This window comes from Podarcis filfolensis, assembly GCF_964270895.1.
Source record: "Podarcis filfolensis genome assembly, chromosome: 13".
NCBI lineage: Eukaryota > Metazoa > Chordata > Lepidosauria > Squamata > Lacertidae > Podarcis > Podarcis filfolensis.
This window is the reverse complement of record NC_139615.1, coordinates 51,912,050-51,932,763: the sequence shown is the minus strand read 5'-3', so window position 1 is coordinate 51,932,763 and position 20,714 is coordinate 51,912,050. Positions and strand designations below refer to the sequence as shown.

At 44.0% G+C, this 20,714-nt stretch overlaps 2 protein-coding genes across 7 annotated transcripts in view; one reads left to right on the top strand and one right to left on the bottom strand.

Moving 5' to 3' along the window:
- MOCOS (molybdenum cofactor sulfurase) overlaps positions 1 to 20,714 on the bottom strand; it is a 563,966-nt gene that overhangs the window by 31,958 nt on the left and 511,294 nt on the right. The gene's annotated exons all lie outside the window — the stretch shown is intronic.
- IKZF1 (IKAROS family zinc finger 1) overlaps positions 1 to 20,714 on the top strand; it is a 77,200-nt gene that overhangs the window by 29,103 nt on the left and 27,383 nt on the right. For 3 of the 6 annotated variants that reach the window (XM_083583874.1, XM_083583875.1, XM_083583873.1), the window contains exon 4: positions 18,949 to 19,203. The exons of the other annotated variants lie outside the window; for them this stretch is intronic. In XM_083583874.1, coding sequence (XP_083440000.1) covers positions 18,949 to 19,203 — 255 coding nt within the window. The remainder of the gene's footprint in view (positions 1 to 18,948; positions 19,204 to 20,714) is intronic. 6 annotated transcript variants of the gene reach the window in all.

Sequence of the window (20,714 nt, the reverse complement as noted above, 5' to 3'; positions counted from 1 at the left end):
CTGGAGCCAGCCAGGATAATGGGAGAGTCTGCTGAGGGGCTCCTGTCTTTTCTAGGAACAATTTCTGTGCTCCTAATGTTTGATTACACTCCCAACTAGGAATGTGGGAATCTACCATGTGGAAGTGCCGTAGGATATCCACATAGCTAAATAGAACCCTCCTTTTGTTGGAAGCAAATGATCAACTTAATTGCCCAAAACCTGATCCAGCAAGGCAGTGTTCACATTCTTGTTTCCATTAGGCTCCTCGTGGTGTTCTGGAATATGGATCCAAACCTTTCAAATTAGAGAAATCCTTAAATGCAGAGGCCAGCTTGCAAATGTAGGCAAGAGTATAAGGAAGGTGGCTTGGTAGAAAGGGAAGCCAAAAGGCTAACGGGGAAGTGCTCCACCCCAGATTGAGAAACACAATCCACTCAGTGGTGGTGTTCTAGCGGCTGTTTTGACAAAGGTAATAAATATCTAGTGCTCTTTAATAGCTAGAGTGGCTGTGGAGCTGCTTTCTTGCAACTAACCGGTGTGCTTCCAAACACAAACACACTGGCCATGCTAGTGGGACTGGTGGGAGCCTCAGCTCAGCCACAACTGCAGGGCCAAAATTGCCTGACACCTGGTGTGTTGCTTTGCAAAGTGCAAATTAGGTCAATTTGCCTGTAAAGGTGAACTGAATTGCAGTCCTCCCCACCAAGGGCTGTGTGGGTCATGTGCTCCACTCCCTTTCTGAATAACAGAGTTACCCAGTGATCCTGTGTCCTTACACACATTGCAGCAGATGCAAAGCAACAGATGACGTCACTATCTAAATCTCAGGGTTGTGATGGGGGGGGGGTGCAAAGGGAGGGGAGGGATCAGAGAAGCAAAGGAACAAAGGATGGACAGGTTCAAATGCTGATATGTACTAAGTCCTTGGTGCATTTGCAGGGTGAAGACTGCGGAGATAAGCTAGCCCTTCACAGAAAACGTTTTGAGACGGGGCTCTAAAGTGCTTCCTGGTAGATATAGAATAAGCCGCTGTTTCACACTTCCATTTTACAGAGCAGTCCTGTACAGTATGCATGTCTATTCAGAAGTAGGTCCCATCCAGTTCAGTGGAGCATACAGGGTTGCGGCCTTCATTGCGCTGCAAAACAGGTGTATTTTTCAAAAGCAAAATTTATCTCTGCCCTCCCCTCTCCCACTTTCTGGTGCCATCCCTTACATCAGAGTAATGCTGCAGGTGTTGTGATAGTTTTCACTAACCTAGACGAAAGAGAGAAACTTGCTGTGAGTCTTAACGTGCTTCTGGATGAAAAGAATCGAAAGATTCTTTGGCTAAACTGGAGATACTGTGTGTGCCTCATTGCGTGGCTTTTCAATCCGGATAGTGAGCCTGCTGATCTTATCTGCAGTGGGAGGAAGTTGCTTTTATCTGAGAAGCGCATCTCTCCCATTCTGATAAGTCCTGCTTTAGCTGTGGAGTTATATTTATCTAGTGGGATCACTGGCTCACCAGCTGCAGCCGCAGCAGCAGTGGGGCCAAGATGAGCCTGGCAGGATCCTGCAGAAGGAAGATCAGCCTTAGAGTAAGCCTTGGACTTCTTGGGGAGTGAGAGGTGAATGAGCCCATCTCTGAAGGAAGGCTGGGTGACCCCAAGTCCAAGCTGTAGCTCTCGCAACATGCCAGCTCAAACAAAGCACTTTTCCGCAGGGCCCATCCCAAGGAAAAGTTGGCATCGTTGACACCAAATTCCAGGTCACTGTTTAGTCCTCCATTTCTAAATTTGGTAGCTAGAAAGTGAGTTGCTTAAAGAGGAACATCAGTTTCCTGCCCCTTTCCCCACAAACCATTGAACTGAGGGGCAGAGGGACAATAGCAGATTTTTTTTTCTTTTTAGAAAAAAAATAAAGAATTCCCCAAGCATGCAATATCAGGAGAGGGATGTTTATGTAAACAAAAACACACGAGGGTTATTTGAGGACGAAGTGGGACAAAGCAGGTGAAAGGAGCAAAAAAGAGAAGTTTAGTCAAAAGGATGTGATAAATGCTCCCTGTGTTTACCCTTTGCCCCCATGTCTCTGGCCTTTTAGTGAGTTTCTCATTCTATAATCAGTTTTTCTCTCTGGTCTGAGGCATTTATTTATCCCAGCCTCTATTTCTGGTTACCACTTTTTTCTGCCCAGCTCTTTGTTGGCAAAAAGCAACTGTGAACCGATGGGAGGACCAGTGAGGTTGCTTGAGGAACCTGACTCCCCTATTTTATTTATTTATCTATTGCATAATGGGAGGCAATGATGGAGCATATTCAGTAGTCATGCTTTGCAGTGCAGCTTCATGTATACAGAAGAAGGAGGGGCAGAGTGTAAAAGTACGTAATAGCAGAGCTCTTAAATAGTGCCTCTCAAGCACTTTGCATATATCGCTAAGCCTTTGAGCAGCCCTGCGATGCTGGCCATTATTAGTGCCACAGCACCTTCGGTCTGCCAACTATGGACTTCCTTCTCTGCCCACATGCCGGTCATGCAGAAATTTAACAGGTGGATGCTTTCTCCACCACTTAGCCTCATATCAGAAAAGCTTCAACTGCTTAATTACATGGTCGGCTCATCCACTCTTCCCCTTTTCCCGTGATTTCTTCTGTTTGAACCATCATGGACATTTGCTCCGATTCAACCATAAACGGGGTTTTCGGGGGGGGGGGGAGTGGCGGGAGAAAAGAAAAACCTCTCGGACCCATGCTGAGAAGTCATGGATCAGACGGAAGGGTGGGTGAGCCCTGTGTCCAGTTGGTCCCAAAGGCACAAGAGCAGAGCAGCCAGCCATGCGGCGGGGCGGCGGCGGGGGGGGGGGGGGTTTAAACTGTCTCGGTATTCATGTCGGGGGGGGGGGGTTGAGAGACTGTCTGCTTCTGTCCCTAACCTCCACCTGCTGACTGAGTTGCGCAGTGTAGGGCCTAAGTGCATCCTCCAAGCTCTCCGCGTTTTACAGCCTGGGCGCATGGGGCTGTACATGTGCTCCCTGCAGAAACCTTGCTTGCCATCTGTGAAGGGAGGAGGGGCTGGGCACCCTTTTCCTCATTTCCATCCAGTGTGACCATCCACACAAAGCTCCTGATCATCTCATCCTGATAATGAATTCTCTTGTTGTGGCCAGGCAGGCTGATTCCTTGAAACCGCAGGGGTTCTTTCGCCTACTGGCCCCCACAACAGAAATTAAATTAAGAAATGTTAATTCATGCGGGGGGGCAGCAGAGATTTTGTTGGCTTTGGAGCCCGTGATACCTTGAAAGGATGGAATAACAATGATAATGAGGTATTATCTGAATCTGCAACACCTTTTCTTAATTTTATCTCTAGGTTGCTGGTAGATCCTATTGAAATTGGTATCCTGTCATGGGCTTTATATTAATGCTAAATGGATTTTTTTTAATATACTTCCACCAAAATTGCTTGAGCAAAAGAAAATAAAAAGTGTTTTGTTGTTTGCGCTTTATAACTAAACCCGGGGGGACTTCGTACACTTATTGATCACTGCTGTAAGCGTTTTTCATATCCACTTTAACCTTGACAGTAAAAGCCATTTAATTAATTAATTCAGCTTGTAGGCTGCATTTCTATTGGAGAAATACTCAAAACAAATAAATATTTTCCCTCAGTTCCAGTTACGCTACACTCAAGCAAGCAAGCAACAATTAAGTACGAAGTGCAATCATATTCTCAAAGCAGCAAGTAAAACAAAGGCATCAAATTTTAAAAGTACCTGTTTTGAAGAAGCCCGCCTTATGGCGATGGAGGGGTGCCAACCTGAATGAAATATTCAGGGGGTGGCGCTGCATAACTGATCACAAAACACTCACAATATTTCAATGGCAATGGCCATCAACTTTGGGAGAGTCCAGCTCCTCAAATATTTTACTGGTGGAGGGGCAAAGAGACCTCGGCCCCTAGGAGTTGGCTCAGAGGAGACCAGCTGATCCCCAGGTGTAGTTGTGGGCAAAGAGAGCCAAGCCTCAGGGCCCAATGAAGGGCAAAACTCCTCTGAGCTTACAGCCGCTGCTATCCATGTGGAAGACTGGGTCTGGAAACATCCCCCCCCCCCACGCCAAACTACAGGAGGAACACTTTCCAAAACTGGCTGAGTTTTTACTGACATGCTCCTTATGAATACTCTCCACACTGATGTCTTTAAACCTCTATACAGTAGTCCTTTTTATGTCAAATATGGAGTTCTTTTTTGTATTATAATGCCATACGCTTCGTATATAATAGAAATTGAGTCTGACGCACCTACAAACCTTGAACTTTCTTCCTATTGACATCAGGGAGGTGTCTTCACTTTATTCTTTTTGGCAGCTGCTTATAACATTTATGTTTAGGCAAACCTATCCAGGCATATAGAAGTTACATATTTTATTTCTTTTTGGCTAATGTTGATTTTAATAATCTTTTAAAATAGTTTTAAAGCCTTTTTTACTGTTTTCTGTTGGTAATGTTAACATTTTATATTGTTTTTTTACATTCAAGCAGTATACACATTCGGTAAATAAAAAAATAATAATATTAATATGGAGGTAAGGGAGGGAATAGGCAGCAGCAGTGGCGTAGCGTCGGTTGTCAGCACCCGGGGCAAGGCAAGTAATTTGCGCCCCCTAACCCGTGGATTTGCGCCCCCTAACCCGTGGATTTGCGCCCCCTAACCCATGGATTTGCCCTAACCCCAGATGTTGCGCCCGGTGCGGCCCGCCCCCCCCTGCACCCCCCACGCTACGCCACTGGGCAGCAGAACAGGCTGATTATCTGCCTCCAGGACCAACGAAGTCACACCAAATTGCTGAGCTGAGTAGAACAATTCCAAGCGTGTTTAACTAGATATAAGTCCCACTGAAGTACTCCACAGTAGGAGTGCTTAGAACTGCGGCCTTAATTGTTTTAACTATATTTTATCCCACCTTTCTTTCAAAGATCTCGAGGCAGCTCCATGGTCTTTTGTTCTCACAACAACCCTGTAAAGTAGGTTAGGCAGAGAGAGAGAGGGAGCCAGGAAACTGTGCCTGAGCTGGGATCTGGACCCAGATTTTATGGAGCAAGTCCATCACTCCAACCACTACACCACACTGCAATAAAAAACTATTAGCAGCACTGCTCAGGAATGTATCTCATCCTCCTAAAATAGATTTCTAAAAATCATAACTGTGGAAAACCCACAATGAATCCTGTGCATCCTCACACATCTATATGCATATCCCTGAAATCTATAATTTAGCAGAGGCAGGAAATGTAAGCCAGCAAGCAGGCAGATTATGGGGCTACAGTGGTTTCCACTGAGTTCTACGCAGCAGACAAGCTGGAAGGTGTGCAGAGGAGGGCGACAAAGATGATCCAGGGTCTGGAAATCAAGCCTGATGAGGAAAGGTTGAGGGAGCTGGGTATGTTCAGCCTGAAAAAGAGGAGGCTGAAAGGAGACAGATATGATAGCCAACTTCAGACATCTAAAGGGCTGTCAACATGGAGGATGGACCTGAACCAATGGCTTCAAGTTTACAAGAAAGGAGAGTCCAATGAAACGTCAGGAAGCATTTTCCGACAGTAAGACAGTAAGTGCAAGGTTGTGGACTCTCCTTCCTTGGAGGTTTTTAAGCAGAGGTTGGATGGCTATCTGTCATGGAAGCTTTAGTTGAGATTGCAGGGGATTGGACTGCATGACCCTCAGAGTCCCTTCCAATTCTACAATTCTATGACTTTATGAAAAGGGACATAGTTGGAGGGCATTAAAACCAGCCCTCTGCTTCAAGCAGTACTGCCAGGAATTCCCAAAGTATATATGCCCCCCTCCTGCTCAGCATATTGAATAGCTTTTTATGTGTCTTTCATATACAGCTTGCCTGTAAAAGCTCATAGGTGGCCCTTAATCAACTGGACGAAGTTATATAAGATGTTTCACTGGCTGGCTGAGTGCAATTGTTGTTTAACAAAGTGAATTTTTAAAGAAATAAATAGAATAATCTCCTGCTTTAAAAAAATTGTGTGTGTTAAACATAAGTGGCTCTTTAACTAAGGTGACTTTCTCGATTCTGTAGAAGGTCATGGGTCATCTTGTCCCCAGCCAGCACAGTCAAGACCACCATGTGCCCCAAAGCAGAGAGCAGGTGCACCAGCAAAAGGTCCCTGCAGAACAAACAACTTCAGATGATGTAGGCCTTGAACTCCTAAGAAAAACCCAACTCTTCCTGTGTTGACTGGTGTTGCCTATGTGAAATTCATTCTTCCTCCTCTTTTTTACCGTCACAGTGCTTAGATTCTCAGATACTTGCGCATTTCCTGAGAACAGAGTGATCCACACATTTGGGGTTGTGGCTTTGCTTGGGTTGTGTTTTTCATGTTGAGGCACTGGAAGGGGGAGATTACGAGATAGGGGTGAGGAGAGCTCTCGCTAGTAGCACATTTATGCAGCTGCTGCTGCACCAGGTATGCAGGGAGTCTGTGCGTATGTACTTGATGGCATGCGTAGTGCAAGAAAAAGGTGTCCTCTTGCTCTGCCTCATTTTTCTGGAGCATCACATTCCAGTAAATGGAGACTTGTACTGGGTCAGTGATTTTCGGATTTCCTTCTCTCAGGGAACCCTTTGTGTTGTTGTGCACCAGTTCATGTACTTGCCCAGTTAAGAGCACATCTGAGTGTAGTGATGTTCCTCTTGCTCCCTGCAAGTACAGAAATGGAGCCAACCTGGTTGCCTCTCCTTGGGGCCAGTTTACACATGCATGCTCATCATTTGCACATCATCAAGCAGAATGTGTGACTCCACCACCACCGATTCATTATTTCAGACTGACCATTCATGTACTTTTTAATGGAGACAGTTCACACATTCAGTGGTCACCACGCTGAGTAATTGCGATAGGGGATGTGCGAAGGGACCCAAACACATGTTGGTTTTGAGTTGGGTCAGGAGACACCTGATCTAATGACTTGGATAGGAGGCAGATCCTGTGTTCCGATCACCTGGGGTGCATATATTATAAAAGCAGGGAGCGTCTGGGTGAGGCTCCATTCATGTTTCCTTAGTTGGCCAGCAGCTTCCTCACCACTCCCAGCTGCAGCCTCCAAAATAACCCATGCCGTCTTCCTCTGGGTGACTTGACAGTACTTTAGACATCTGTTACAGAGGGACTTTCAGAAGTGCCTGACTGATGTTCCCTTTTTAACATTTTTTACATAGCCAGCACTAAGGAATGCATTAAAAACAAAGACCTGCCCCCAAATTAAGGTATAAAATCAACTATGGCTCCATTGAGCCTTGTATTCCTTGCTCTGAGCAGGAAGCACTTCTGCAAGGTCTTTGCCCCCAGCCCTGATCCAGAGCTGACTTCATGATTTTGAGAGAATGCTCAGCAAGAATCTACAACCCTTAGTCTTGCTACATGGAAGTTTCTTCCTGAACAAACAGGATGCTGAATGTCACAATCTCTTTGGAAAGACCTTCTCTGCTATCTGGCCCATCAGGGATGGCCACTTCATCTCCTCCTCTGTGTGTTTTGCAACCAGCACAGCAACATGTTGAGGGGTTGCTCACAGGCTACATTTTGCAAATGACTTGGCTGGGACACAGCTTGATTGGTCAGAACAGCAGGAACAACTTTGCTGATTAGGTGTGTCCTTCCAGAAACATGAGTTTTGTGGTGCCTTTCTGTTAATTTGGGAGAAACAGGCAGTAGCAGCAGAAACAGGTGAAAGGATCCTATTGCCTTATCTGAATGGACAGTTTAGAGTGGACATGGAGAGAGCAGAATCCCACCCCCTGCTTTTCCTCTTCTTTCTTGTTCCTCAGCTGCTGTTGTCAATTCAATACAGTATTTAAGGGTGTTCCAGACAGGAACTTCTTGCATTTGGTGTGTGTGTGTGTGTCAGTCATATTTGTGGCGATGTTTTGGTGGGTGTCCTCTGTCACCGCACCCCCTAATTCTATTTTCTCCTCACCTGAACACAACCAATCATTTTGTCTCTGGCAGCCCAAACTATGCAGGTGTGCCTATATCCACCTCCGGATTTCAACAACCTGGTTCTGAGTTTTTGCTGTTGAGTCACTTCTTTTTGGGAGTGGGGAGCGGCGGCGGCGGAGCTGTCGATAGCAGTCGAGAAGTTTAAAAAATGATATAGAGGTCTCATGGAAAAGTGGGGTTTTTTCAGTACGAAAGTGTTCTGCCACCCACCCTTTTTATTCCTGGGTTTGCTTGAGGCACATGAAGGGGGGGGGGACCATTGATCCTGAGGAAGGGGTCAATTGCATTCCTTGCAGCTGCCTCTTCATGTTGTCCTGCCATGTGAGCGGCAGATTGTGTGGCATTTCTGGTTTGTGCTGGAAACTCTGAGGTGTGGCCTTGACTAGAGCTGCCATTTCCCTTCCTGCAAACAAGGAGAAGGAGAATTGTGGCACTTCTAGGATCGGCTGCTTTGGAATCGGATAAGGGGGACTGCCACCGCTTCCGCGAAATTGAGAAGTGTGGAGATGAAATGGACAGTCTTGGGGGGCGCCTCTGAAACTGAGAAGTGCACATAGTGGCAGCACCCTGACATTGCCAGAGTCCCTTCCCAAGAAGCCACTTGCTTCTTTGTCAGGGAGGCTGGATCCGTGCAAGGAGGGAACGGCCAGCTGCAGCCCCAGCAGCTCACTTGCAAGCCAGAACACTCCACCCCATTTCCCCCTTCTCCTTTTGTGCTGCTGGTCAGGACTCAAGGGCTTGGCTGCCCACTCCATCCCCAGCCCCGTCTTGCTGTAAAGCAGGGAGAGGAATGGGCTTGATCCTGCAGGAGAGCAAAAACTCGCCTCAGCAGAAGTGACAGCTATAATTAGATCTGTGCTGCTCATGCACACTTCCGGGGGGAGGGGGAATGAAAAGGTGTGGTGTGCACAAGTGCAAAAATATCCCCCACCCGGAAAAAGGGGAAAAATAAAAAGCCCCCGACTTCTTGCAAGGCATGAAAACTAAGGTGTGGTAATAACTAAGCTCTTGCAATGTTTGCTCTTGTGCACTTGCAGTGGATTTCCCTCTTTCTCTTTTTTATGAAGTGTCAATGCACAGACACAGAAAGGCCTGCCCAGAATGGAAAAAGATTGTGGAGGGCGGAGGAGAAGCGCTTGTCGGGAGGGACAAAAAGCACACTGGGGGTGTTTTCCAGCAAGCTTGGCCCACTTTTGGGGGTGGGCAAGAGGATGAATAGCAATGAATGCGGTGACTGGGGGGGGAAAGGGAGCGTGTGAACCTTTGTTTGCAAATTGTGCACACAGAAAAATGGATCTGAATGGGTCCATTTGTGAGATACTGCACATTCTTTATTATTATTATTTATTAAATTTGTATATGACCTTTCATCCAAAGATCAGAGGGCTGTTCACAGTAGAAAATTGCAAAATGAAAACACAACCTCCCTCTCACAGATACATTTCAAAGGACATTAATCAGCCAAAGGCCTAGTTGAAGAGGAACCTTTTTGCCTGGCGCCTAAAGGTATATAATGAAGGTGCCAAGTGAGCCTCCAAGGAGACAGCATTCCACAAGTGGAGACCATCTCAGAAGAAGCCCCTTCTCATGTGGCCACCCTCTGGACCTTGCAGAAGGGGGCACATGAAGAAGCAAAGGAGCCAATTCCTAGGATACCCCCCTAAAATATTTGAGTTGATGGGCATTCCCATTCCAATGGTGTGTGTGCACTGCATCATGTGATCGATTATGCAGGGTGGAGCTTAACTGGGCCCCCATCATATTTTATTCAAGTTGGCACCCCTGTGAAGAAGGAGCTCAGATATTGAACCTTATTATCCTCAGATAATGATCTGGGTCAGTTCACCTGGAAGCCCCCTCTTCTTTTAGAACAGCTCATTACAAAAGTCAACAAGTCTTCATTTGGTCAACAGTTTTTAAACTGTGCCTTGGATCTTCCCTGGAGTTTCTTGAACGATGACCATGGCTTCCTCTAGGTTAAGGTAAAGGTAAAGGGACCCCTGACTATTAGGTCCAGTCACGGACGACTCTGGGGTTGCGGCGCTCATCTCGCTTTACTGGCCGAGGGAGCTGACGCTTGCCCACAGACAGTTTTTCCGGGTCATGTGGCCAGCATGACTAAGCCGCTTCTGGCGAACCAGAGCAGCGCACGGAAATGCCATTTACCTTCCCGCTAGAGCGGTACCTATTTATATATAAATACAATATATATATTGTATGTTATTTTCATGCCAGATGCATTTCTATGTACACCTTCCCCTAGTAGATGCATTTTGTACACATTGCTTGGCTGGCGAACTGTGCTGCAAAATTTTGGAGAAGTCCCCATTTTGACAGATGGCCTTGTTTCAGTTCAGGAAAGTGTGAATTAGGTAGGTTCATCTTTAAATGTGGACGGATTCGAGTTTCTCCCCCTTGTCCAGCTGGAGTTTTACAGCATGTAAGTCTTTAAAGCAGAGCATGGAAAACTCCTTCAGTGCAAAGGAGGCCAGTTTTCTCCTGGCTTGGTTGTTGTTTTGCTTCTCGGCTGAGCCACCAAGCGCCATTCCCGGTGCGGCTTCCCTTTCTGTCACTTCTCCATAACTCTTCACATTTCAGTTGGGCTCTTGGTTGCCTTCTGCTTCCTCTTTTTCCTGCATTCCTATATTTCATTATTTGCAGCTTCTTCCTCTTCAAGAGCTTTTTCAACAATGTGAGGAGGATGTGGAAACCCAGTTACATTATGAGCAGCAAATTGAGAAACTAACAACACAATCCTAACCATGCCTACTTGGAAGTAAGTTCTGTTTAATTCAGTGGGGCTTACTCTCAGGTAAGTGGGGTTAGAATTGCAACCTAGGACTACTTACACATTGTTGCTATTTTGCGAGTGGGATATACTGACAAATTTAGGTTGCGCAAGTACAGTAGTGAATTTGGTGTTCTTGTGCAACAAACCCACAGAAGAGTTTCGTGCAGGAGGATTTTGTGCAAAGAAAACAGAGTACAAAAATCACATTGAAATAAATCCACAGCAGATACAGATGTGTAGACCTGGAGTCTCCAGTTCCCTGGTGTTTCCAGACCCAAGAAAAGGACTCAAGAGATGAGATAGACTCTCCCAATCATCAGCTGGGGTTACGTGCTTAGATATTTTCAGCTTGAACACTTACACTTCACTCGTTGCCCCCTGCACAATATTTAAGCCAACAGGAGCAAAGGAATATAGACACCTGAAGGCCCAAGAAGATGATTCACTCCAAATCCCAAAACCCATCCTTCTTGCTGTAGGTCATTTCTACAGACCTGCAGGATTGATTGAAAACATGTTGGTGCCTGATGTGCTTGGTCATGAGCAGATCCACTAGCTTAATGGATTCTAGCCTGCTGCTTAAATCAGAGGGGTTTCCAGAGGGGATTTTTTTTACTGCAACCCTTTCTAAAAGTGCAGTATTTCAAAGAGCTAAGCCTCTCTGAGCCAGCAGGCTCGCAAGGAAGCTCTGTCACTCCTTGTGGTAAGCTTAGGGTGTTCATTTGTGCATAATAATTTTGGTACCCATTGTGGATGCAAAGTGGACACCTGTGGAAAACAGCAGAAGAAAGTTCTGGGAAGTGGAAAGTTATGGATCAGCCTTTCTCCCAGCCCACAACTCCTTAGTGCAAGCCACCCAGCCTGAGATCTGTGGGGGTTAGTATGGCGGGGATGAGGAAAGAGAGCAAATGCCCAGAACTGATGCGTTTGTGGATTAAGCTAGAGAGGAACAGGAGCTGGAGGTTTCCTGTTAAGCCAGACAGGGGGAAGCTGCGATGTGCTGTTTCAGCTGAACTACCCCAGTTCCCTAGGGAACTCAAAGTTCTTCACCTTTCACCTCAGAGCAGCTTTTCTGGCTGTTTCTCTCTGCAGTCTGCGGCCTTCTGGAAATATGCAGATTTGCAGCACTAATTTACATTGGAGATAAATCAGGATCCAGCTCAACAAAATGGTCAGACGTTAACTATCCATGGGAAAGCCCAAGTGCTGAATCTTTCTGACATCATTGCAAAGATGGGTTTCCTCTGCCCTCAGCATTCTTCTTGAATTCCCACAATGCTTCAATCCAGAGGAGTCGCTGGTTCAACCACAGCCTTCCTTCCCCAAGCTGAGACCGGGTGATAAAACCAAAGGAGGAGCATTGTGGGAGGTGCCACACTTTGGTCAGCCAGCGCCATTACATTTGATGGATCCATCTATTCTTGTAGATAAGGAAGTGCGGAACTAACTGGGCTTACTTGTGGTTTCTAGTGCATTTATCATGAGAACCCTTAGATCAGGGACAGGAAATATGTGGCCCACCTGAAGTTGTTGAGCTACAGTTCGTATCACCCCCTAATCACTGATACGCTTGCAGGAGCTAATAGGAATCTGATTCCAACAATATTTGGTGAGCCACGAGTTCCCCATCAATTGGAACCATGTGAAAAACTGTGGCTCAGGAGAACTGATGTAGAATTAAGGAATGACAAGGTCTCTGAGTATATACTTGGCCTGGAAATTTGTTTTTAGTACTGAAAACAGATATTTTTTTTTGTCCTTTTATGCAGAAATCAACTCATTTCCCCCCATAATTTTTTTGGGGGGTGTATTTTTGTTGTTATTGTTAAAGAACAGAGAGTCAGAAATCCTTGTTGCTCTACCGCATATCACCTAGAAATCTACTGATAAATCTCAGTCACATCTAAGCTACCAGATTCAAGCCTACTGACAGAACAAGGTTGGGATGGCTACAGTCATTGCATTGCAGAATCATAGAATTGTAGAGTTGGAAGGGACCCCAAGGGTCATCTAGTCCATCCCTCTGGAATGTAAGTGTCAGAACTAAGCATCCATGACACATGGTCATTTTCATGCCTTAGCAATTGTTTAAGCTTCTTGCCAGAATTGTGGGTTGTTGTTTTAATGCACTTTTTTCATTTGTGCAAATGTTATATCCATTTGTTTTGTGTGTTTCATCTAATGAAACTGTACCAATGATGAGAGTTTATCAACTCTACAGACTTTAAGGAGTTCCCAAGAGAACTCTGGGTATACAGTATGGGGGTGAGGGACCTCTAAGAGAATTCTTAGCACCCTTGCCAAAGGGCAATTCTCTAGAGCCTTTGGTAGATGGTGGGACAGTCAAACTGGTTCAAGTTCCATTGAATTGAATGGGAGCTACACAGGACCCGGACGCTGCTCTTGCCTAACTCCTGCTCATTTCAGTGAGGCTCTTCACTGAGAACCTCCTGATGAGTTGTGACTATGTTTGCTTGCCTGCATTTTTTTCCAGAGGAATTCAAAATGCTTCCTCTGAAGTTATCATTAATTTACTTCAGAGAGTTAAGCTGCAGCAGGATTGAAATTGTAGCTATAGATCTGTTCAAAATACTTAAATACAGCCAAATAAATAAAAGGCCTGTTTGCCACATGTTTGCTATTCTAATTCTGAGTATATATGGAGAAAGGAAACACCAGCCTCTGGGTTGGGTGGAGCTCTCATTTCCCTGGTTGTTCAGCAGAAGATAACTTATCTGTGGTAGGCTTCTTTGCAGAAATCATTAATATCTACTTGGAGGAAACACTCCAGAGTCAGGGAAGGAATTAATGTACCAAACCGGTTGTCTAGATCTTTAATCGGTGAGAAAAATTCAGTATTTTCTGGAAAGATTAACCAGAATTTGCTGTTATCCCTCATAACAAACTCCTTGCCTATGCAGAGTCCAAAGCACTAGGAGTCTTGTGGCATATCTGCTTCACAGACTTAAACTGACTTAAGCTACAGTCCTGTATGCACTTACCTGGGAACAAACACCATTTAACTCAATGTGACTTTCTTCTGAATATACGTGTGTAGTTTTACACTTCTGTTGATAATCATTAATTTCCCCCATGTTTTTCTGGGAAATGTACTGCAGTTCTTTTCAGGGAGCAGAGGCGAGGATGGGCTGAGCTAGGGCTCTCTAGAAGACCATTTTCAGCACTCATGCCAAACTGCAGCTCCCACAATTTGGGTGTGTGTGACAGTTAAGCTAGCATACAATTGATGTAAGTTCACAATGTAGATACACTCCCAGGCATTGGCAGTTGTAGCCAATGTAGTGCCCTTTTGATCTTTTGGACTACGGTTCCAAGTATCCCTGAGGGTTAGCCATCCTGCCTGGGGCTGAGGAAGCTGGAATTCAACGGACATATGAAGAACACCATATTGGCCACCCCTTCTCTAGTGTTTCTAGCTTATACCTCCAGCCAACTCGCTGGTTCTACCTATTGAGTGATGGTTATTAAATGGGCTTGTGTACTGCATATGCATGCTGAAGACACAAATCCCTTTGCTCCAAAAACAGATCTGTATTGGTACAGTTGCTGTCATTATAGTGCTGTATCAGAAAACAACACATCAAATGCTCTTAAAAGTGGGTGGGGGTTTTGTTTTGTTTTTTGCAACTGATCATTTCCAAGTGCAAGTCTTGGTCTGTGTCTAGACTGTCTCCCACCCTGAAATCTGAAATGGTCTTCCTGGAGCAACTGTATATTGGATGCCAGGGGTTTCTTAGATTCCCGGGGCTCTTACTTCTGTGCTGTCATTCCTTTCTGTATTTTATCTCTGTGGTCGTGGCGCTTGTCTTTTTCCTGGAAGCAATGTCCTTTATGGTTCTTTGACATGTTGCTGACCGCCTTACAACCTAGCATCCTCTTTGCCTTCTTTATTGCAGCTGCATATAGGGCTGAAGTCTTTAGGGATTTTCACAGCATCATCCCCAAATCCTTTTCCCGTAAGTATACTGTGCATGTGTTCTCAGTGTATTACCAAGTTTCTCCATCTTGCACGTTATTTCTGTCACCCCTGTGTTTCCATTTGTCTGTGTTTTGCTGTACTTGAACAGCCTTGCATTTATTTCACTTCCTATTTTTCTTTTTGCAGCTTGCAAATCTTTTTTAGTGCTACAGATAGAATCATCTGTTTAGAGAGGGCACTTACGCGATGACTGGCTAGAAAGTGTTATATCTTTAGTGATATAAACTCTTGGAATCATGTTCACAAGGTGGCTAAAGTCCAACACTCCCCCCCCCCCAAAATGATTCTGAGAATTGAGTGCTTAATTCTGTGGTGTAACTGTGATTGGATTGGGCCCTAAATATCCAAACAAACGATTTCGTAGGTTAATCCATTGCTTTTTATTTTGCTGACAGATTTCTGCTGTTGTCATAATTGTCAACACTGATTTGGATTTTATAATAAATTGTTTAAATGTCAACCGGTCACCTCTGTTTGCTTGTTGACACTCTCGAAGAATTCAAAAACCCTTCCAGAAGCCATGATTTAGCATGACCTGGTTGGCATTCAGTTGAGTTTTCCTCGGAATAGACCTATTGAAAACTCAGCTGAATACCATCCTCTGTTTTTAACAATGCTTTCCATGATTTCCCTTGGAATAGATGTTGAACCAAAAATTACATCACCAAGCTCTTCTTGGGCAGAAGAAATAATTGTATGCAGCCGACTGGCAACTTGTGCACAGTTAACTACTGGCCAGCTGAAATCACACATGGAAGGCCAAGGGCACATAAAGAGCTTTTAAGCCCTCTGTCTTCCTTAATGGGCTCTGGGAAGCTCTTTTTGGAACTCTGGGAGGTTCCCTCAAGATCTTGTGGGCGCCTCTTGGGGGGGGGGGCAAGGCCTGCTGGCTTCGGAAAGGTGGGGGTGGTCATGCGGCAAGGTTGTTCTGACTAGACACAATTTTGTCTTTACATGCAATCCCCCGGAACATAACCCCCACTCTAGTTGTGAGCCAATTGTAGTTAACTTTAAGACCACCGCCTACTCAGGTCTCTGTATGAATACATACATACTCCAATGGAAGAGGTGCAAAAAGAATTGCCTGGTCTTCCTTATGAGTAAAGAGATGAATGGTTCTCTAATTGAATACAGGCAGAGAAGTACATTAGCATTAATTTCAACCTGAGGGTGCTAAAGGCAAATAATAATAATAATAATAATAATAATAATAATAATAATAATAATACCACCAACAACAATACACTATTAATGAAATAAAAAATATTAGATAACACTGGAAGAATCCTGATAGTTCTTGCAAATGTTTTCAGACTGAGCAGGACAATGCTGGTTCTTCAGGAGGGACTTACTGCTGAGTAGACGTGGTTAGGATTGTGCTGTAACTCTGTACCTGCCACATACATTGACTAGACAGTAGTTATTCACTGTGCTGAATAGTGGGACTATATTTGCAAAAGCTTGAGGCTGCAGTCCTAATCCCACTTACATGGGAATAAGCCTCACTGAATTCGATGGAAGTTACCTCTGAGTAGTAGTTCTGTGTAGGATCCCAGCCTCTGTCCCAGGCTTGCTTTTGAGACTAAGGCTGCAATGCTATACCCACTCACCTCCTTTGCTTTGACCAGAACAGTCTCTTTGAAGGTAATTGAAGTCTTCTGTTACGGCAGAATTTCCTCTTTTGGATGCCTCCTTGATTTCATGCTGCATCTCAAGGTCACCCTAAACATTTTGACCAGGCTCTTGGGACCTGCTATCTTTGAAAGGGTCTGCCCTGTTACAAATTTCTAGCTTGATGTCCTCTTGGATGTACAGTGGTACCTTGGTTTGCAACCGTTTTGGATTACAACCATTTCAAACCCTGAAGTATGTATCCCTTTTTTGGGATTTACACCCCCCCTTTTTTTGGATTACAACTCTTTCTTCTTCTTTTTTTGGAGGCCCCATTGGTGAAAGCTCGCCTTGGATTACAACCTGTTTTGGTTTACAACCGGACCTCCGGAACGGATTATGGTTGTAAACCAAGGTATCACTGTACAAAGCAGCAACACCTCCAGTACACCCAGTAATTTAGAAAACGAGCATGTCAGGAAGCATAGTGAGGAAGCTGCCTTGGTCAGCAAAAGTTGAGAGGTGCTGAGTGCACAGAGCTGTTTGTGGCATGGGACCAGTAAAGGTAAACTGCTGGCCTTGTTGGTACGTGGAATAGGTTGGTGGTGGGGACACCATTCATAAGCATGCCTCAGTCCACTTCAACATTCATATGCCCTTTCATCTGGTATTTTCCATTCTGCTGCAACTGGTTTATTTTCTACAAGTATTTCTTCCATTTTGTCACCTGCTTATGTAGAAACATATATTGTACAGTGATAGACAGGCACATCTCCGTCATCAACAACAGATATTTACAAATTGGTTACCTTCCTGGTAGGTGCGCTGGCTTGCCCCCATGATTGATGGGCTCACACCACATGCTGCAACATGCTGACGTGTCATGTGCATGCATTGCAGCTTGCACGCATGACATGAGTATGTGGCGTGGCATGCACATGTCGCCATGGGATATTGAGGGGGCCCGGGGCCCTCCTTGAAAATTGGAGGGCCCAAGGCCCCCTGCCGCCCCCCAGCTGACACTTCCGCTTCCTTGTGTATTCCCTTTCAAAGTTACTCAATTTCCACGGGAGTCCCCTGATAGTCATATGCAGCCAAACAACAAAGCATCTTGTGGCACCTTAAAGGCAAAATTATTGAATTGGCTAATGACCCATCCCAAAGCCATCTATGGCTGCAATTATAACCGTGTCTACTCAGAAGTAAGTCCCTGAGTACTAACTTCTAAATTTAGTTGGGCTTACCCCTAGGTAAGTGAGGCTAGGATTGCAGCCTCACTGTCTTGCTTTTGCAGTTCAGCATAAACTTCATCCTGTCCTGTTTCCCTCACTCAGGCCTTGGGAAGGGCAGTTTAGGGTCCTGCTGATATTCTGTTCTTCCTGTCCTGGATTGTCTCAATTTGTAGTCACACATTTTGGAGTCACACGATACCACTTACCTAAGTCCTTTTTGTTGTGCATCATTTTATTTGACCAGAGCAAATTTAATTCAGAAAATGGTTGTGTGTGTGAATCTGTTGAAGCATAATGCTGAAGCTATTATATGTTTTAAAACATGTCCATAGTATAGAAGGTTTAGTGTTTGGCAGCTTGAAATCTACAGATTTTAACTGAGATGCACAGATAAAGTCAACAGGTAACAAAAGAGACCACTTCTTTTCATGCAAAAAGAAGAACAATGGAACAAAATAACAATAATAAAGCATTGGGTGTTTTTTTAATTCACATTAGGAAGTGATTAGGAAGGCTGCAGTCATAATAATCCCACTAACCTTGGAGTGGGATCCACTTCCACGTAGGCTTGGCTAGGACTGCAGACAACAACTTAGATGTGCACTGAATCAGCAAAGTACTTCAGGAAAAAGAAAACCAATGAAGCCCCTGGGAGAACAGCAGCAATTATGCATTGATGAATATGTGAATGATTGCTTTGCATTTTACATGTCTATTTACATATAATGTGCACGTGTTTGTTTGTTTTTTTAAATTGTAAGTTGAGTCCGTGTCAAGATGGGGCTAGAGGATAGAGGGAATGAAATCCACTTGGTAATCCACTTTCAAGAGATTATTCCAGCATCCCTAGCAAGACCTGAACCATGTATATGGTTTCGTTCTTTCTTCAAAGTACAAATCCGTTCCCCTAAGCCAGGGCTGTACAATCTGTGGCCCATCAAGTTGGATTTAGCTCATCAGTCATGTGTGCTGGTCTCTGAGGGACATTTTGCTGCCCATCTAGCAACTGGTCCTGATGTCCACACACCTTTCTAGAGAAGCAATACTGGCTATTCCTTTAAGGGGTCCCTGTGGCCCTGCTAATGCTAATATTGGGACTTAAAGCATGATGATATGAAACTTTAAGGTATCCATGTAATCATAATTGTCTAATACTTCACATGTGCTTGAAATAATTATTTGCACACATAGAAACGTAAGTGCCATAGAAGTGTTTCATGAATCCTGCTGAGAAATGCTTTCCTTTGTGTGTTTACTGTTTTTTGCCACAATGTTTTTTATTCCTTAAATTTATTTATTTTTAAAAGCACTGAGTGGCATCCCTCTATTATTTCTTTCAGCCAGTAATATTAAAATAGAGGCACAGAGTGATGAAGAGAATGGGCGTGCCTGTGAAATGAATGGGGAAGAATGTGCGGAGGATTTACGAATGCTTGATGCCTCTGGAGAGAAAATGAATGGCTCACACAATGGCAGCAAAGCCATGTCAGGAGTTGGAGGCATTCGACTCCCTAACGGAAAGCTAAAGTGTGATGTCTGTGGGATAATTTGCATCGGTCCCAATGTTCTTATGGTTCACAAGAGGAGCCACACTGGTAAGGCCTAGAACAGTTCTTTTCCCCCCATTTAGCCACACCAGTAGGAAGAGATTTATTTATGGGAGTCTGGGGAACATATTCTTTCTTGCATGCTGCATAGAACCTCTTGAGTATTTATGGTTTCATCAAACACAAATGAGGGATCCCTCAAATTCAAATCAATTTGATGTCATTAAATCATAAGTCACAAATGTTCTCTAATAGAGAGAGAGATAAAAGAGACAGTTTCGACACATAAATTTCCTTGATGGATTGGGAACTGTGCATGTACGCATTCTCTCTCTCTCTCTCTCTCTCTCTCTCTCTCTCACACACACACACACACACACACACACTACTCATCTGTATCACAATGTGCATTTCAACAAAAAATTTTTGTTGTGGTCGTCATTCACACTACAAGGATGGAGGTGTGCCTTTCTATTTCACTCTGGATGAAACAGGCCACCTTAAACATAATCAGGCTTTGTGTGCAATAATGCACACACTTGTATCTAAAAGTTTAAAGGAGCTTGACCTAACTTTTATATGTGGGGTGACAAATATAGTTATTCTGCTAACAACTATTGAAAGTGATCCTAATGATGTTTATAAAAATGTCTGTTTTATATGTTCTGTTTCCATCACACTTTTCAGGGATATCAGTTCCAAAATCACCCTAAAATTAACTGAAACCAAATATGTTGTTTTGGACAAAATTTTCATAGATGGACACCTAACAAATGGATCAATGACCTCAGTGGTGTAGGACAGGGCACCAAATTTGCTATTGATATTGTCATATCTTCCTTTAGAAAAAAGTGATTATCAATTTTTATTATTTTTGTGAGCCCTGTAACATGATCTGTGTATGATACAGTTTACAATAGACTTGAGTTCCCTCCTGATTTTTATAAAGGGCTGACTTTATTAAAAGGTTTTACTGTTAATTGCATTGTCCTAAATAATCTATGTACGTATCTCAGTTTAGGCATATTGTGTAAAGTGATGTTCTGAACAATTAGGTCATGATCCGGTTACACCATGGGCACTGGGCCTGCGCTGTGAATGGATCATGCCCAGATTAATTTGTTGCCATTTGGTAAAAAGAGAATTGATTTCATATGCAGGCAAGTTCATACTGTTCTGTTACTGGTTTTTACAAGAGCTTCATGGCGTAATTCGAAAAACAGAGTAAAAAAGAAGAGAAGAATCGTGCCTGAGGCACAGTCTAAACAAAATTAAGAAAGTTCAAATACTATGGATTTTGAATTTGCTTGGATTGCGCTCCTTGTTCTTAAGAAATAATTTGTGTTAACATGTGGAGGGGGCTTGCTTTTCTGTGCAAACAGCATAATTGAGCAGATAATGAAGGAGATAACTTTTCAAAATAAATATATATAAAAAGGAATATAGAGAAGATTTTGTAGATCGAGCATCAATAGAATATTTTATCTAAAATTGGCAGGTTTTCCATCATAAAAATACTTATATCAGAAAGCAAACTCAAGACAGAATGTGAAATGTCA